Here is a 17,572-nt window from a genome sequence, read left to right on the forward strand (position 1 = left end):
CCCTCTTCCAGAAGATATTGTTGGTCAACCCTCAGGCCATAGGAAAAGTCAGGGCTGGAAGGAAATCAGGAATCCCTTGGAAGAGACCTTTCCCCTTTAAGTCAGTTCAGTTAACATGGGTACATTATGAACATTTAGTTTAAATCCCATCCAAATCAGGCCATTGTTCAGACTCTTAAGCTGTCACTATAAGGCTGTCACTTTCTCCTGAGAAGTAGCTCTACTCTGTACATATTAGAATATATGCTTGCACTATTATATATAGAGTTTGTAAACATTTGGGAAAGACTTCCCAGCCTTCTGATGACTGTGACGTTCTGGAACTTAGTTTTATAACAACCCATATATTAGCATATGAGCTGTTGGTGATTATAACAGAGGGTATGGTTACCCTAGACCTGAGACTCCTAGTCAAAAAGGTCACTAGCCCAGAGGATCTTGTCGTTTCCTAACTGGAATCAACCTACTCATGCAGGTCTTCTTAGTCAATTCTCTTTTCTCTAATTGAAAGAGTGTAGCAAAGAAGCCTTACAGCTTTGCTGACTCCAGTTTAAAACCTCAAAGTTAGGGGCACCTGGGTGTCTCAGTAGTTAAGCGTCTGCCTTCAGCTCAGGTCATGATCCTGGAGTCCTGGGATCGAGCCCTACATCAGGCTCCCTGCCCAGTGGGAGCCTGCTTCTCCCTCTCCTACTCCCCCTTCTTGGGTTCCCTCTCTAGCTGTCTCTCTCTGTGTCAAATAAATAAATAAAATCTTTAAAAAAAAAATGCAAAGTTATCCTTCTGGTCAAGGGTATGTCACTTTCAAGGTGAACTTCACTGTAGAGTGAGTTCCTAAGTCATGGGCCCCTAGTTAAGTCATAGCTATCTTTTCAATTCATGTTCTGATTGACATGATCCAGAAAAAAACTGAACGACACCTGGATTTTTGTCTTCAGACTAGACAGCAAACTCCCTGAAGGCAAGGGTTCTGTCTTGTCCATCATGTTCTTTCCCAAGGCCAGGGTAGTAATTGGCATGGAATATGTGCTCCAAGTATTAGCTGAGTGAGCAAATAACCAGAAGCAGGACTCAGGTCAGTCCACCACCACCCCTCCCAGGGCCTCAATTTCTCACTTGTAGAAGACGATGAGGTTATCTGCCTCTATGTCAGTGGGTTACTTAGAGTGGTCACTGAGATGAAGGATGGGAAAGTGGAAGACCATCACCATCCTCCTAAGAGTAGCAATGACAAAGGTGTATCAGAAGTCCTGTTGACACATCTTAGCCAGATACTTCTCAAGGGATGCTAACTCTTCTGGGAAGGGCATTGCCTTTGAGCAATGATTTCTGCCCTATGACAACCTCTAGTGTTGGTAGACAAACATAAGAGGGTCAACCAAGCCAGCAAGACCTCTATTTTGGATTTAATAATGATCTCTGGAAAAGCAGCAGGAGACTAGCTTTTGTGTGAAATATCATTCACCAGGCAGATAAATTTGATCTGGCATCCAGTTTCTAGCAGGACATATTAACATATGTGTCTCTGTCATGAAACAAACCTGTTTGTTATCTCAGAAGGTCCTTGTGTGAATCCCTCCCCCAGTTGGGCTCCAAATCCTTCTTTCTGCCTCTGTAGTGCTCTCTGCTCCTATCTCTCTGGGAGAAAGCCCAGGGTGGCCTTCTAGCACCAATAAAACCTCACATTTACCCTTCCTGGGAGAAGGTCAAGGAGCAAAGGGCAGTGTGCCAAGAGGCAGGGACCAAGAACAAGAATGAAGATGTTTCGTTGGTAGAATGCCAGGTACACTAGGATGGGTGAGTGCAGGGGAGGTGGTGGTAATGGCAAGGGATGAGATTTGAAAAAATAAAGCGAAATCAAAGCAAAAACCACAGGCATGAAGATAATGACATGAAATTTATCTCTCTCTACTTTGCTGATTGCCAAATTAAGAACCATTTTGAAAGCTAATAACATGAACTGGTGCCTTTCTGTACTTGGCTTCAGAAAACTAGATGTCCTATATGAACACCTGCAGTGTTGGGGTCTCTGAGGGCAAATGCTTCCCAATACAAGGTAGGGCAAAGCTGGGTGTCAGGGGCAGGGGGCTTCTGGGTTGGAGCTACTTCACTGTACAGCTCCAGGGAGCATTTCTTATGTTGCATTCTATATAAATGGCTCCCCCTGGAGTTGTACTCCTGGTAAAACATCTTGGAGACTTGCAATCTTAACTTCTCCTTTGGGATACTAGTGACATGAGGTGCATAGGAAACAGAGCCATCTGAAAAACATCTTAGGAGATATAAGCACCTCCTCTTCCAACAAACAGTTAAACCTCTCTTTACACAGGTAATTCCAGTAAGCCTGCCCCCTCACATACCCAGAAGTATATAACAAAGGCATTCACACTTATCCAGATGATTCTATTCCATTACCTATGGCCCCATTCCTCTGAAGTTTATTGTGTAAGTTATACTAGGATCACACACACAAGAAGCTCATAGTACAATAAAGGAGGAAATACTGCTAACATTGACCCTATTAACCTGCTACTTTGCATTTAGTTTCGTAATTTCTATGATGTTCATCTTCAGGAGTTTTCATCCTAGGCACTGTCAACAGTTTTTATATTTGGTGGGTGAATGCAAATATCATTGAGGACCACAGGAGATTTTTGTTTTTGTCAATCCATCTTTTCACTTGCTTCACTTAGTCAAGGGAGAAGATAGGGTCCAAATCAAATAAACCAGACCCCTTGACTTCACCAGCTAAAATGCAAGCAAAACTGATTTCTCTTCGTGTTGTTTTACCCCACCATTAATTTGCATCCCTAAGGAATTTTCTAGGAAAGTGCTCAGCAAACTCAAGGCTTCTCTGGTTGCCATGCTCATGGAAACAAAGTGCTTTCTCTTAAAACTCTGAAAGAGACATTCCAAAGTAACCCACTATTAGATACTGAGCCAGCAATAGACTTCATATCTATGAAAATAGAAAGGAGGGGAGGAAAGAAAATGCATAACATAAACAAGAACAGACAAAACCCTAAAGAGGAAGGAGAAAGGAAAACATTTAGACTCCTTGAGTGATGGAAATAAATACCAAAGCTATTAGTTTCAGTTCAAAGGACGTATCACTTTATGCTGTTTATTATTTCTTGAGGATTATTTATTTTATCTTAAAATATCCAAAGGGTAAAAGGGGTCCTGGAGGTAAGCGGCAATGAAACTGACCTGGTCGGGAGAGGGCCTGTGATTGGAATGTTGCGACCTCCCAGGAGACCGGTGGTGGTGGTGGTGGTGGTGGTGGTGGTAATGGTGGTGGTCCTCGTCATAGTTATCTGCCATCAGCTTCATTCTGTTCTGGGTCTGCGCAGAACAAAGACCAGAGAAGACTCCATCAAGAGCTGGAAGACCAGCCCAAGAGATTCAGGGTATAATTACAGCACCTATAGGGCTCCTTTTGTTCCCAACCCAGACGTTTTCATTTTCAGTTAAGTGGAAGCTCAATAAAGAATGCACCATGCCGTTTGGTAAAAGAGTCTTTGTCACATCCTTGAAGCTCCTATGTTCTTGGACCTACATAAGATGTAAGTGTACTCCCCCCACCGTGTGACTTAAAAGGGGAAAAAATGGACATATACCCAAAGGTGTTCTGTTTTACGTTACCAAGCGCTCACACAGATCCAGAGTAAGCTTGCAATCACGGAACTACCAACAATCACATCCTACGCTCTAGAGCAAGCAAGAGAAAGAAGCCCTGGGCAAAAGAGATGGGACAGGGCCAGGTGGAGACACAAAACTACGGACAAGTAATGGTCTTGCGAGACAAGCAGAGGGATCCACTCAAAAGCTGCCAAATGCAAAAATAGCGATGGAGAAGGTTTGTCGCTCTGGTGGCTTCTAGGGAAAGGGCTCTCTGTGGGCAATTTAACTGATAGTGCTCTTTGGGGAAATTGGGCAAAAGGAGCAGAGCTGATGTGGAAGAGCTGACCACTGTCATTTATGCCCCACTATGTTTGTCACACGAGGCAGCTAGGTGTCATGGTTTAAATCCCCAGGACATACAATTGTATTGTTTTATTATGCAAGGCAAGAAACAGACCAACGAGTTGACTGAACAGGGTCACAGAATCGAGAAAAATGCCTAAAGACAATGGAAAAAGGCAGATAAAAATATCCAGCTCAGAAAGCCAGGAAATGCAGAGAATACACATTTGGAGAGAAGACTGTCTGGATTCAAGTCCTGCTCAAACCTCTTTGCTGGTTCCATGATCTTATGAGAGTTAACTATTTGTAAGCTTCAATTTCCTGAACTATACGATGGGAGTAATGGTGCCTCGCTCCCTGGGGTCGCTGTGAGGAGCAAGGGATCCGATGGGCTTCAAGTGTCTGTTCAAGACCTGGCCCATAATAGGCTTACCATAAAAATCAAATGCTGTTATTATTATTATTTTTGCTATGTTTACATTGAGAAACCTCTCCTTCTTATACATGTTGTTTCCTCTGCCTGCAGTACCTCCCCAACCACCTTCCCTCACCTCTACCTTCTGTGTCTGGCTAATTCGGGATTTTTTTCTCTAGGAAACTTTTCCTGATCCCACCCCTGATGCCAGGACACGCGCACCTCCTGCTTATCGTCTCTCTGTAACCTCAGATCTGTCTGTCCAACGGGTGGTAGACTTGAGGCCACTTCTTTCACCTGCTTCTCCCCAGAATCTAACAGGGCCCCGTAGATGTAAATACACCGTGCATGCTGCTGCAATGAGGGAACTGGGAGAAAGAAGGGCCAGAATTCTGAAGGATGCTGCCATCTTAGAGGTGACTGCACATTTGTTTTTAGCCAGGGAAGGTCACCGAGAGTTGAGGACATCTCATGAGTTGCCATAACAATCCCACTGGTGGCCCGAGATGACAGTGAGCCATCAGCACTTCAAGAGAGCTGGAAATCAAAGGCTGGCAGAGCCTTCAACCAGTTGGAATTTTATCATGTAACATAAATAATACTCTGATAATAATTCTGGACCTAACATAGTATATTCTTGTAGTATGTTTCACCTACAATCTAACTTATCCTCAAAACTTCCCTGGGAGGAATAATTACTATCCTCACTTGCAGCTAGAAAATGAAGGTGGAGATTTTGGCCCCCAGAGTCTCCTTCTTTCCATAGAACATGGAGATTTCCTGGGTCTTCCAACTCTTAATCTCTAGCCTTTTCTCTTTGCCATGCTGCTAGCAGAAGAGGCAAACAGCTAATCAGGTAGAAACAGCTTTCCTATAGATGCTTTAGTTCTGCTAAGTTTTGGAAACACTTCATATCCCAATTCTATCTGCCAGGGGATGTCTCATAACGTACTCCATTTTGTGAAATGTGTACAATATTTGAAAGTCCCCATAAAAAATGCATATATATGGATAAAAACAATAAAAATAGAGAGAAAGATCCACTTAACAATTAAATAAAAAATCTCAGGCAACACTTGGCAGCTGATAGCATTTTCATCCTTCTCTTGTCCATTCAAAGCATCAGAAGACCCAATGGACAAGTTATAGCTTGTGAGAAAGAGCAGGTCATCGGAGCTGTTGCCGACCAAGTACTAGGGTCCCCTCATTCAGCCTGCCCTTGTACAAAAGATTCTGAATTCAGTGTTCACACCTAAAACTCCAGTATTGTCAGGAGTCTGTACTTTTGAACTCATGAACTAATAAATCTGAAATTGTTTCTTCTAATAGAACTCCGAGAGCCTGAAGGGAGCTGTAAGACCTGCTATGGTTAAGAAGGAAGGAGCTCACCCAAGATTGAACGATGAAGCCTAAATGAACAAATAATAACTCTGCTATTGTAAACATCATAACGTCCTTATCCTTTGGGGAAGCTCCTGTGATTTTATGAGATTATTTTCTTACCAGCAACAAGCCTAAAGTTCCCTACCTTTGAACTGTATCCCATAAAAGAATGTACAAGCTAAACAAGATGCTATATGCAGCCCTAAATGTGTCTGCTGAAATGAGGTGTTGGAGAATAGGCATGTCATGGGATAAAGACTGTAAATGAATGATGTCATCTTTCCAATTTGGTGCTGAAATATAAATAAACCATGTTGTTCATGTGAATACCAGATCTGGGGGAAATGTACACATAGCAATTGTGAGCGGAAGAGGCTTCTTTTGATTAGTCTGGACTGGAAGAGAAGAGTGTGAAACAGAGATGAATAATGAGAGTTTGGCCTGATACTCTAGACCATTTTTATTTATCTTGCTTGTAACATATCCCCTAAACTGTGACCGATTTCTTACAGGCTGGTTGCTATTTTTTCCTTCTCTAAAAAAAGTTTCACCAATCCAGCCCACTTAATCACCAAACTGAAAATGGATCTCTCTTATTTTTTTTTTTAATCTACATTACTATTCTCATCCTTACCCAATTATATTGGTTTCCTAACAAACCAAGAATGGTCTGGAAGGATAAGAAGCCATGAATAACACTCCCTGAAGATCGATGGAAAAAACTGCAGAAATTTGTAACAAGGAGAGCATTTGTTCAACTAACTCCAGACACGCTGACCAGGTGACTCTGGGTGCAATGGTTCATATCCCTGTAGTTGACAGATACACGAGGTGCCCATCACAGAGACTTAAACAGCTATTCTTCTGGGCAGTCATAACTGGAGACCCAGGAAAACTAATACGGAGTCAGAGAGAGGAGAGCTTTCCACAGCGCTACACTTGGGAACTCACGGACTCATTTAGCAATGTGCTGAAGCCCATTTTTATTTCCTTTTCAGTGTCTATCAAACTGCTGACCTGACAGGTTTGCCTTTGGCTAACGGGTGTTACATTCGTTTTACCTATATTATGTCATGACTGCTGAGACATCTCTAATCAGATTTCATTTTCCACTTCCTCTTTCTTCCAGGCGCCACCTTATTTCTCTAGGGTGAAAGACTCCTCCAACAGCTCTCCCGTCGCACTCCTGCCTCCCACTGGACACAGTCTATAGCTGGAGTGACATCAACCCCCGTTAGTTCCTGACTTCAAGCTCCTCAGAGACTCCCCACTGCCCTCAGGAAAAGAGCCCCAGCTTCTCCACAACTTATAGAGCTCTTGCAGGGCAACTGCTTGCTGTTCACCTCCCAACCTCACCTCTCATGCTCCGTGTCTCCATCCCTGGGATGTGCTATTCTCTGTTCCTGTCATGTTCTTCATCCTCTCTCCCTTCACCCGAGTTATACCCATTTTAGCTTCAACACCATCACCTCCAGGAATGCCTTCCCTAAGCCTGCCTCAGAAGGGATTAGGTGCTCTTCCACTGCCTTCCCCAGGACCCCGTACCCACCTCCAAGCAAGCTCCCTTCCATCACGACACTTATCCCACTGAATGGTACATAATCACCTGCTTTCTTGGCCTTCTCCACCACTAGGCTGAAATTCTCTTGAGGGAAGCACTATGTCTGAATCACCCTTATACTCACCATCTGCACAGAGTCTGGTACATAAGTAGTAAGTAAAAGTGTGTCAAATAAATGTATGGATATATGAAGGAATGAACAGAATGGGTATAGAGTACTTTAGAACAGATGAAAGGGAAAAGTACATAATTAGCCTCTATGATAAGCCAATAGAGTATATAACTCTTCATGTGATAGTTTAACCTTCTTATTGTATATTTGTTTTTGGTTGCTGTTCTTGGGAGTGGGAGAGCAGGTTAAATGTATAGTTTTGGAGCTGTTGGAAAAGTTGAACTGCTTTTCTTCAAGATATATTCCATTCTTTAGGAAAATGGACCCGGTGAAATACTCCACATCCCTGGTTACTTACCTCATTAAGAATAAAAGGTTTGGTGATGTTACGGGATTCATTTCCTTACTATCGCCTAGCCTTTAGAAGAGCAGGGGCCTTTGGAATACTTTTGTTAGCACCAAAAGTCAACCATGGAAAACTGAAACTTTATCCATTAACTAAAATCCCTGATGAACACCATCTGTGAAAAGGTGCCATATACGCCATCTCTTTGACATTTCTGAAGAGTTTATCCAAGGAGCTCTTGAAACAAAATGAAAATCCTTGATTGACTAGTAATAGACTCAATAGCTTAATGGCAATATGTAGCTATAAAAGTGTAATATTAAAACTGCCTTTAAAAATATTTTAGCAAGGTGGCAATAATGAACTATGCTTTGATCAGTCATCTGGATCAAGTTAGCAATAAAACCTTCATGAATATGGTTTAAATAAGAAAAAAATATAATAAGATTTGTTGCTATGGGATATGGAGATAATACCATACAATAGCAATTACACTTTCTTCTATCAGGGTTTCTTTTCTCCCTCTTTCCTGCCAGGGAAATCTGAAATAGTCCAGAACTCTTCTACTGGTCTTGTTTCTGCCAAATGAGAGCAAGGTCAACAGTTCTTGTCTCGGAGCAAAAGATGGAGAAACCAGACAACAACTGGACAGTGAGGAGGAGAGGGATTTCCTGTACATCCACCAGGCCCACGTGGCAATGAATCATAATTGAGTAGGGTCTGGGTTCCAATGATTGGGTCACTCTTGGAGGACAAAAGGAGGCTAGAGGATGAAGAAGCTATTAGGGGAGTAGGCTGCGTTGGAGAACTTTATGGGATTAAGTAAGAATCAGTGATGGAAAGGCTTCCAGTCTGGACATTGCACAGAAATTCACTCAAAACTTACCAAACTTCTGTAACCCTAAACACAAGAACAATGATGTGCCACGCTAAGTGTTTGGCTGGTATGCTTTTGTTGACTCCTTGCTTTTGAGATAGCTATTCTTATGAGCCTTCTTTTTTTGTTAAGAAATTTTTCAGTGGAAGTCATTTTATTTTATATATTTTTAAAATTTTTTATTGTTATGTTAATCATCATACATTACATCATTAGTTTTGGATGTAGTGTTCCATGATTCATTGTTTGTGCATAACACCCAGGGCTCCACGCAGAACGTGCCCTCTTTAATACCCATCACCGGGCTAACCCATCCCCCCACCCCCTCCCCTCTAGAACCCTCAGTTTGTTTTTCAGGGTCCATCGGCTCTCATGGTTCATCTCCGCCTCCGATTTCCCCCCTTCATACTTCCCCTCCTGCTATCTTCTTCCTCTTCTTTTTTTTTTTTTTAAACATATATTGTATTATTTGTTTCAGAGGTACAGATCTGTGATTCAACAGTCTTGCACAATTCACAGCGCTCACCATAGCACATACCCTCCCCAATGTCTATCACCCAGCCACCCCATCCCTCCCACCCCCAACCACTCCAGCAACCCTCAGTTTGTTTCCTGAGATTAAGAATTCCTCATATCAGTGAGGTCATATGATACATGTCTTTCTCTGATTGACTTATTTCGCTTATGAGCCTTCTTTTACAATGAGAAAACCAAGCCCATGATTGCTCGGTTGGTGAGTGGGGGAACAGGATTGAAACCCAGGTTTCTGACTCCAGAGTCCTACAGTAATGATGTGAAGGGTAAGGTCCCAGGCCGGAGACTGGAGACAAAGCAAAGATAAACAAGACATGAGGAATTAAAGGACTCACTATGACACAGTATGGGAAGGAAAATAAAAGTGAAGGGATTGTTTACATAAATGCCTGGAGGCAGGAAAAATCCCCTCCAGCTGAGGGCAAGGGCATCAAATAAGGTTCCAAGGGTCAGGTGCCTTGAGCTAAGACTTAAAAATTGGCAATGGATATGGGAATAAAGAAGAGTAGCCTGGGGATATTCCATGGTAAATTCACCTTGAGAGGAAAAATAGATCAATAGGGGAACTGGAATCCAAGCTGTGAGGGATGTGTGCGTCTGTGTGTGTACGTATATGTGTGTGTGTTGCTTTCTTCATTCCTGTATTGGATGTGGGGAGAGCAGGAAACATATTTGAGATGATATTTCATTATCTTATTTTTCAAAAGACCTTATCAACTTGAGACATTTTGGAAGGAATTTAAGACGGAGCCATAGGCATATGCTTACACATGTCAAACTATGACATCTCTGGGAAAATGGGCCAGGCCCTGGACATCTATGTATTTACAACTGTCTACACAATCTATTGCTACAACATCAGTCCTGCCTTGAAAACTGGTCTGATAGCCTCCAGCTCATTCAGCTGATCAGTCCTTCCTGCCAACCATCTGCCTCCCAACTTTGTGGAAGGCCCTCCCTCAGTCTTTATAAATGGAAAAGTAGTAAGTCACTATGCAGAGTTTAGAAGCTATTTTTGTTATCTATTCATTAAACACCCTGATTTTATTTTATTTTTAATTATTATAGAGAATGTCAGTGCCCCTCCCATATCCTCTTGTTCTACCCTAGAAGTCACGTGCAGCTTGAATGGACAGTCCTGGATTTGCTGCTGTCTTCCCACCTCAAGTCCACCTCTCTGCCTAAGGTCTTTCTCTGGCTACAGGTGCAGGTTTGGCCAGGGAACAGGGAGACCAAAGTGTGGGGAGCTCACATTCTCAGAATAATGCTCAATCTATGAGGGAGGAAGGAGGTGATGGATAAATAACTAGTGTCCCAGTCTTTTGGTGGAAGTACCCTATGGTGTTTCAGAATCTCAGTAGGTCCCTAGCAGAGGGCAGCCCTGGCTGATCATAGCAGGAAAGCACACATCAATGCACCTTTTTTGGCATTTTCACTTCCTATCTCGCTTCTCAATTTTCTCACCATGCTTCTTGGGATCACCTCCCAAATAAACTACGTGCACCAAATCTTTGTCTCTGGGTCTGTTTTCATGAGAATCCCAGAAAATGATTAATAAGCCTATGTCTGTCTAACTTTTGCACAGGACTAACATTCTGGTGACTACCAGGCCTTCCCATGGACAGCTCTTGAGATTTCTTATCACCTGGAGAGATAGATCTCTCATCTTTCTTAGGGAAGTAACATAGGACTGGTACTAATTCCGTTTCTTTTTTTTTTTTTTTTACTATTTTATTCATTTATTTGTCAGAGAGAGAGAGAGCACAAGCAGGGGGAGCGGCAGGCAGAGGGAGAAGCAGACTCCCTGCTGAGCAAGGAGCCCGATGTGGGACTCGATCCCAGGACCCTAGAATCAAGACCTGAGCCGAAGGCAGACGCTTAACCGACTGAGCCACGCAGGCGTCCTGCTAATCCTGTTTCTGCCAAATATTCAGTCTGAGACCAGGCTGAATTACTATTCCATGAGCCTCAATTCCTGAATCTATAAAATGGGCAAGAAAGGGAAGGGTGTCTTTAGCATGAACAAAACTCCACATGGATTGATGCTAGTCTACTGTTCTTATTGTACATTTATGTCTTATACATTTTGCAGTTTCTCTTTCGTTTTTCCTTTTTTTTTTTTTTTTTTAAAGATTTTATTTATTTATTTGAGAGAGAGAATACATGAGAGGGGGGAAAGGTCAGAGGGAGAAGCAGACTCCCCGCCGAGCAGGGAGTCCGATGCGGGACTCGATCCCGGGACTCCAGGATCATGACCCGAGCCGAAGGCAGTCGCCCAACCAACTGAGCCACCCAGGCGCCCTTTCGTTTTTCCTTCTAAAATCAAGGGAGAGAAATTATTCTGGTAAACTACTTACTGCTGCCCCTTTAGAAGCCTGAGGAATTCCTGGATGGGTTGTGGATAATGATTGCAGGGAAAGCATGCTTACTTCTGTTCTACTCTCAGCTAGTGCAGCCCATGGGGGGATAATTATCTCCAGAGAAAGAGTTCTCTGTGCTCTGCTGATAATGGGGAAGTTAGGATCCTTCATGGTGGCAGAAATAAGGCCAGCATTGTGACATGGAGCCACCTGTAAATATCAATGACAACAACCAATGCTTACCTTGGCCTGCTGTGTACCAAGCACAGCACTTGGCTCTTGTCACCTAATTTAGTCAGTTACACCACCAGTGATGTAGGCTGGAGGTGGGGGGCATATTCAAAATAGCTGCTATGACAGGGGCACAAACCCGTAAAAACCAAGAGTGACTCAAGTGCAAATGACCTTTGGATATCAGTCCTGGTAGAGGCTATTGCTATCCCCACTTTACAGATGAAGAAACTGGTGTTTATTTTTATTTTTTTAAGACTTATTTATTTTTAGAGAGAGAGAGTGAGCATGTGCGGGGAGAGTAGGGGAGGAGGAGAGAGAGAGAGAATCTCAAGCAGACTCCCTGCTGAGCGCGAGTTTGTTGTGGGGCTCGATCTGATGACCCTGAGATCATGACCTGAGCCGAAATCAAGAGTTGGACACTTAACCGACTGAGCCACCCAGGTGCCCAGAAACTGAGATTTAGAAAGTCTATGAAGCTTACCCAAGATCACACAACTGGTAGATTTGGGATTATAATTCCAGAACCTTCTATGTAACCACTGTACCCTACTGCTCAGATCCATAAAGACTGACCCCTACATTAAAAAAAAAAAAATTAAGTTTGACTGGGGAATGGGCTCTGACTCTCTGGACACTGACTCCAGGGCTGAGAAGAGAAGAAGTTCACTTTTGATTTTAAAGTTCTCTGAAAGAATGAACTCAGACATACTGTAAAATCTTGATCAATTGAGCTTCAAAGGAGTCCATGATGCTGACTAACCCTAATATAAATATATAAATTCAAAGTCATTATCCGCAATCCATACTAACTTTTAATGCTTCAACCAAGATGGTTTTGAAGCTAGCCTAACATATTAGCAACTGCAGACAACCAAGGAATTTCTAACATCCTGAGCACCGCTGGAGGTGGTGGGGTCTGGAGGAAGGGGAAGGCCCTAGAAATTTCCACCACAAAGTTACTTAGTTAAGCACAGGTCTGTTTAATTAAGTAGTGGGCAGCACATGCTATACTTAGCTTTTAAACACTTGTAAAGTCCTCTTCAATCATTTATCTTACTTGTCACTGACAAGCTCTTCAAGGACTGTAACAGTATGCAGAGCATGAAGAGCCTGGGTAAACAACGCATATTTTATGTGGAGTCTAAACTGTTTCAACTCAGAGAGTCAATAGAGGGTCTCTGGAAAAAAAAAAAAAGACAAAAAAACAGACTGTCCTGCTAACCAAGGATGCATTCTGTGCATGGTCTATGACGAGTTTCTTTAGAAAGTGAGCTTCAAAATCAAATGCCAATTTTTTAACTAAAAAGAAAAAAAGGGGGGGCAGAAAGGAAGGAAAGAAGGGAGGGAGGGAAGGAGGAAGGAAGGAAGAAAAGGGGGAGAGAGAAGACAGGAAAAAGGAAAAGAAAGGAGGAAGAAGGGAACAGAGGAGGTTATTTGCAGGCATTGGGATTCAGACTCTAAAACTGTACTGACAAGGGAGGTCAAGGTCTTCATTCAATTCATACAGTCAACAAATATTTATTATCATTGATCTAGGCAGAACTGGTATCACCACATCTTCTCCTCAAAGAAAGAAAGAAAGAGAGAAAATACAAAACCACCCCAGGGTCTGGCCTCACAGAATTGGCTGATAGACTGGAAACTGGCCGTGAGGGTCTCTTCTAAGGAGAACTTGAAGGGTTGAGCAACCCAACAGTGCCTCAGCAAGGGACAGAGAGTCTTACATGGTGAAGGCTAAGAAGACAAGTGTCCACATACCTGGAGATGTGCAAGAAGATTCATGGGGAGTAAATGGACTTTTTAATAGTATGATTTACTTTAAAATGTATTAAATGTAATAAGTTATAATAAGAACATCAAACACAGAATTCATACACATTATATCATAAGATGTGGAAAACATTGTGAAGATGGTTCTCAAAATGACTGAAGCTTGAGACACCCCCATCAGAAGGAAAGAGCAAAGCAGCTGAGAATGGATTGGATTGCAGACAGCATAGTCTAGGGATTTGGAATAGCCCAGGGAGAGTGACTGCATCCCTAAGAACTGTCAGAGGACAGAAGGACATTCTCCTCCAGGGACTTTTGACCGTGAGGCAGAAATGGGAGCAAATGCAATCTGGGCTTGCTCCCAGTTCTGAAGCTGAGCGGAGGGGCACAAACCCAAGACCTCCTCTGCACCTCAGCCCCTTCAAAACAAAACAAATGATAACAAAACGGGGAGAAAGGGAGGGTGTGGGCTGCTGGCCATGCTGCACACAGGGAGAGCCCCAGGGAGGGGCGGTGAGGCTAGAGCAGAGGTTTGGCAGTGCGCGGGGGGCCTGGCAGCCAGAGAGCAGGAGGAAGGCAGGGAGAACCAGCTCAGGCTCTGGACGGAGAACAAACCCCTCTCCCCAGCCGCTCTCACATTCGGGTGGGTAAAACAACTGGAGAAAATGTAAACACGCTCATTAGTAGTTTTCCAATCAGTTGGAAAACAAATGAGAAGAGAGAAATGGCAGTGGAGTGTCCCAAATACCAAATCTATGAAACATTCCCTCTGGCGTTTATCTTCTCACTGGGTTGCTCGCTGTTTGGATTTCAGTGCCCTTACTAGCTTTATATGGGATACACTGAACTTACCCTAGCCAGGACCAATTTACTTCTACGTGGAAAAAAGAGTCTGAGTCACATATTCCACTCCGGGTAGGTCTCTGTGGACGCCCCCCACCCACGGATACGCAGACATGATGGGCATATCATTCGTGGGTCCTGTCACATGCCCCTCGAGCTGCTATTCCCTCAGCACGCAAAAATGAAAACTCATCCATAACCATCACCTCTTCTCCTGTAAAAAATCACCCCCAAAGAAGAGGCAAAGTGGAACTCCTGGGTTTGTGGATCTGACAGAAATCCAATTTCCAGAAAGGATGGAATTACGTTTGGATTTCATCTGGAGATGCCTGGTGTGCTGAATCATGTTTCCTGCACCCCCAGCCCCCAACATGTTAAATTAAATTCATCAAATGGATGCATTTTGAAAATCATTTTCTTTTAATCACCTATTCAGGGTAGAATCCAAAAAGCCCGATTTTCTATCATCCTGAAGTTGAAACAGCATAAGGAGAAAATATCCAAATGTACTTAAATTTGAATCTAAACAGAAGCATATTAAAGTATATAAATAATGCCTTTTCAGAGCACTAGGAGAAGGTAGGGAACCGGAAAGTTGAGGTGATCTTCTCTATGACTCTCGAGAATTTCAGGAGCTATCTCAAATCCCTCTTCTACAAATGAGAACTTATCAGAATTATTCAGATACATGCAGTGTTAGTGCTAGGTCACACCTTAAATCAATGAATCCAAGTTTACTATTTTACTGAAGGAGAGACTGAGGCTCCAAAAGGTTGAAGTTAATCACAAACCCAGGAGAAAGCCCTAGCATACTCAACTGCTGGCCCCAGGCCCTACCTCTGTCCCTGGCTGCCTTCCCTTTTGATTTGCATGTGTAGACAAGTCCACCATGCCCATGACCAGTAACACCACAGGACCACCTTATGTCTTTCGTTTTGCATTCCAAAGTACTATGGTATTAATTTCCATTCTTGCAGTCTGAACAGCATCAAACACCTAATCATTTGGGTCTCAATGTCTACAGATAGGTTAAGGAATTTTCCATTTTCTTTGAGATATGAGTCTTAGTTCTCTAGCAGAACTACTGATTTAGCTTTATAATTTCTTATTTTTTATAGCATCTATTAGTTTTTTATTATATAAAGCATATATACTAGCTATGAAAAATTAAACAGTACAAAAGACTTTATGAAGAGAAAAGTAATATTCCCTCTCTGCCTACCCCAATATCCATTCCCACTGTTAAGGTTTTTTGCCAGTTTTATCAGACAATTGTTATGCATAATGCAAGCACAGACACTTGCACATACCCTTTAAAAATAAAATGCCCAATATCTCTTGGCTATCCTTCCATATCAAGATCATGTAGAGTGACCTCATTTCTAATGGTTACTTATTATTCCATTCCGTGTATGTACTCTTATTTATCAATCTTATTGATGTACTAAAATAGTGGACAGAACTCTTAATTTATTTTGTTCAAAGCTGTATCCCAAGCACCTAAAACACTGCCTGGCACACAATGGGCACATAGTAAATGTTTGTTGAATGAGTAAATGAATGAATAAGTGAATGAATCAATAGTAGAATGAATGAGGGACATTCGCATAATTTCCAGTTTTTCATTATTTCAGCAATGCTTTAAAGAACACTTTTCTAGGGGTGCCTGGGTGGTGTAATTGGTTGAGCGTCCGACTCCTGGTTTCAGTTCAGGTTGTGATCTCAGGGTCCTGAGATCGAGCCCTGGTCAGGGTCCGTGCTGAGCAAGGAATCTGCTTGAGTTTCTCTCTACCCCTCACTCTGCCCCTCCCACCCTTCTCTATCTTTCTCTCTCTTAAATAAATAAATAAATCTTAAAAAAAAAAAAAACTTTTCCAAAGGGACATTTTTGCCTGTTTTCTGGGCTTGTTTCCAACAGGGATGGATGAAAAAACTTTTAAAAAAATTTGGGGGGGGGGGGGGGGGGCGGAGCAAGATGGCGGAGGAGGAGGAGACCTGGATTTCGTCTGGTCTCAGGAATTCAGCTGAATAGGGATCAAACCATTCTGAACACCTACGAACTCAACAGAAGATCAAAGAAAAGAATAGCAACAACTCTCAGAACAGAAAAGCGACCACTTTCTGGAAGGTAGGACATGCAAAGAAGTGAATCTGGGGCAATATTCGGGAGGATAGACGGCGGGGGAGGGGGCCTCCGTCGGCCGCTTCTGGCAAGTGCTAGAGCCGCGGAGCACAAAATCGGAACGTTTAGAAGCCGGCTCCGCTGAGGGACGTCGCTCCAGTGGCTAAGCGGGGGGTGGAACCCTCGCGGGACAGTGTGGTCTCAGGACCCTCGGGGTCACAGAAAGACCGGGGGTGCCTGAGTGCGGCAGAGCTCCCAGGTATCAGAGCGGGGAAGCCGGCTGCAGAGACAGAGCCGAGGCGCGGGCTCTCAGCTCGGGGTCGCCATAAACTGTGATCCGCGGCCCAGTCGGGCCACTGCTCCTCCAGCAGGGACCCAACAAGCAGCAGATCCGGGGAGACTCCCCTTCCTCCCCCAGGAGGAGTGGCGCGGGAGCGCACTGCAGGGATCTGCTGGGTTTGGAGACTCCACGCGGGGTCGGGTGCCAGAGATAGAAATGCTCGGTCACAGGCCAGGAGGCCACAGAGTGCGGCTGGAGACCGGGGACACGGGAGTGACTGACTGCTTTCCTCTGGGGGCGCACTGAGGAGTGGGGCCCTGAGTTCTCAGCTCCTCTGGGCAGAGATTGGGAGGCCACCATTTTCACCGTCATCCTCCAAAGCTGTATGGAAAGCTTGCAGGGAACAAAAGCTCCCGAGAGCAAATCTGAGCAGCTTGCTTACCCCGGACCAACAAGGGTGGGGCAACTCCACCTCCAGCAAAGACATTTGGGAACCACGGCAACAGGCCCCTCCCCCAGAAGATCAGCACAAACAGCCATCAAGCCAAGACCAAGTACCGATCAAGGAGAACGGGAGAACTCCAGCGCTAGGGGAATACTGCACATAGAATTCATGACTTTTTTACCATGATTCATTAGTTTTTCAAAGTTAATTTTTTTAAATGTTTTTTTTTTGAAATTTTCTTTTTCCCTTTTTCAACCAACATCTTCTCAATCCCTTTTTGAAAAAAAAGTTTTATTTTTCATTTTTAGAGTCATATTCTATCACTTC

The 17,572-nt window shown here is 43.4% G+C and overlaps 1 protein-coding gene across 7 annotated transcripts in view; it reads right to left on the reverse strand.

The window, feature by feature from the left end:
- ERC2 (ELKS/RAB6-interacting/CAST family member 2) overlaps positions 1 to 17,572 on the reverse strand; it is a 985,383-nt gene that overhangs the window by 179,776 nt on the left and 788,035 nt on the right. For all 7 annotated transcript variants that reach the window (XR_012380904.1, XR_012380905.1, XM_073901383.1 and 4 more), the window contains one exon: positions 3,208 to 3,342. Coding sequence is in view for 5 of the 7 variants with exons in the window: in XM_073901383.1 (XP_073757484.1) it covers positions 3,208 to 3,342 (135 nt within the window). In the remaining 2 variants the exon portion in view is untranslated. The remainder of the gene's footprint in view (positions 1 to 3,207; positions 3,343 to 17,572) is intronic.

This window comes from Callorhinus ursinus, unplaced genomic scaffold (assembly GCF_003265705.2).
Source record: "Callorhinus ursinus isolate GAN/ISIS: 27379988/994484 unplaced genomic scaffold, GSC_fseal_2.0 scaffold15, whole genome shotgun sequence".
NCBI classification, from domain to species: Eukaryota; Metazoa; Chordata; class Mammalia; order Carnivora; family Otariidae; genus Callorhinus; species Callorhinus ursinus.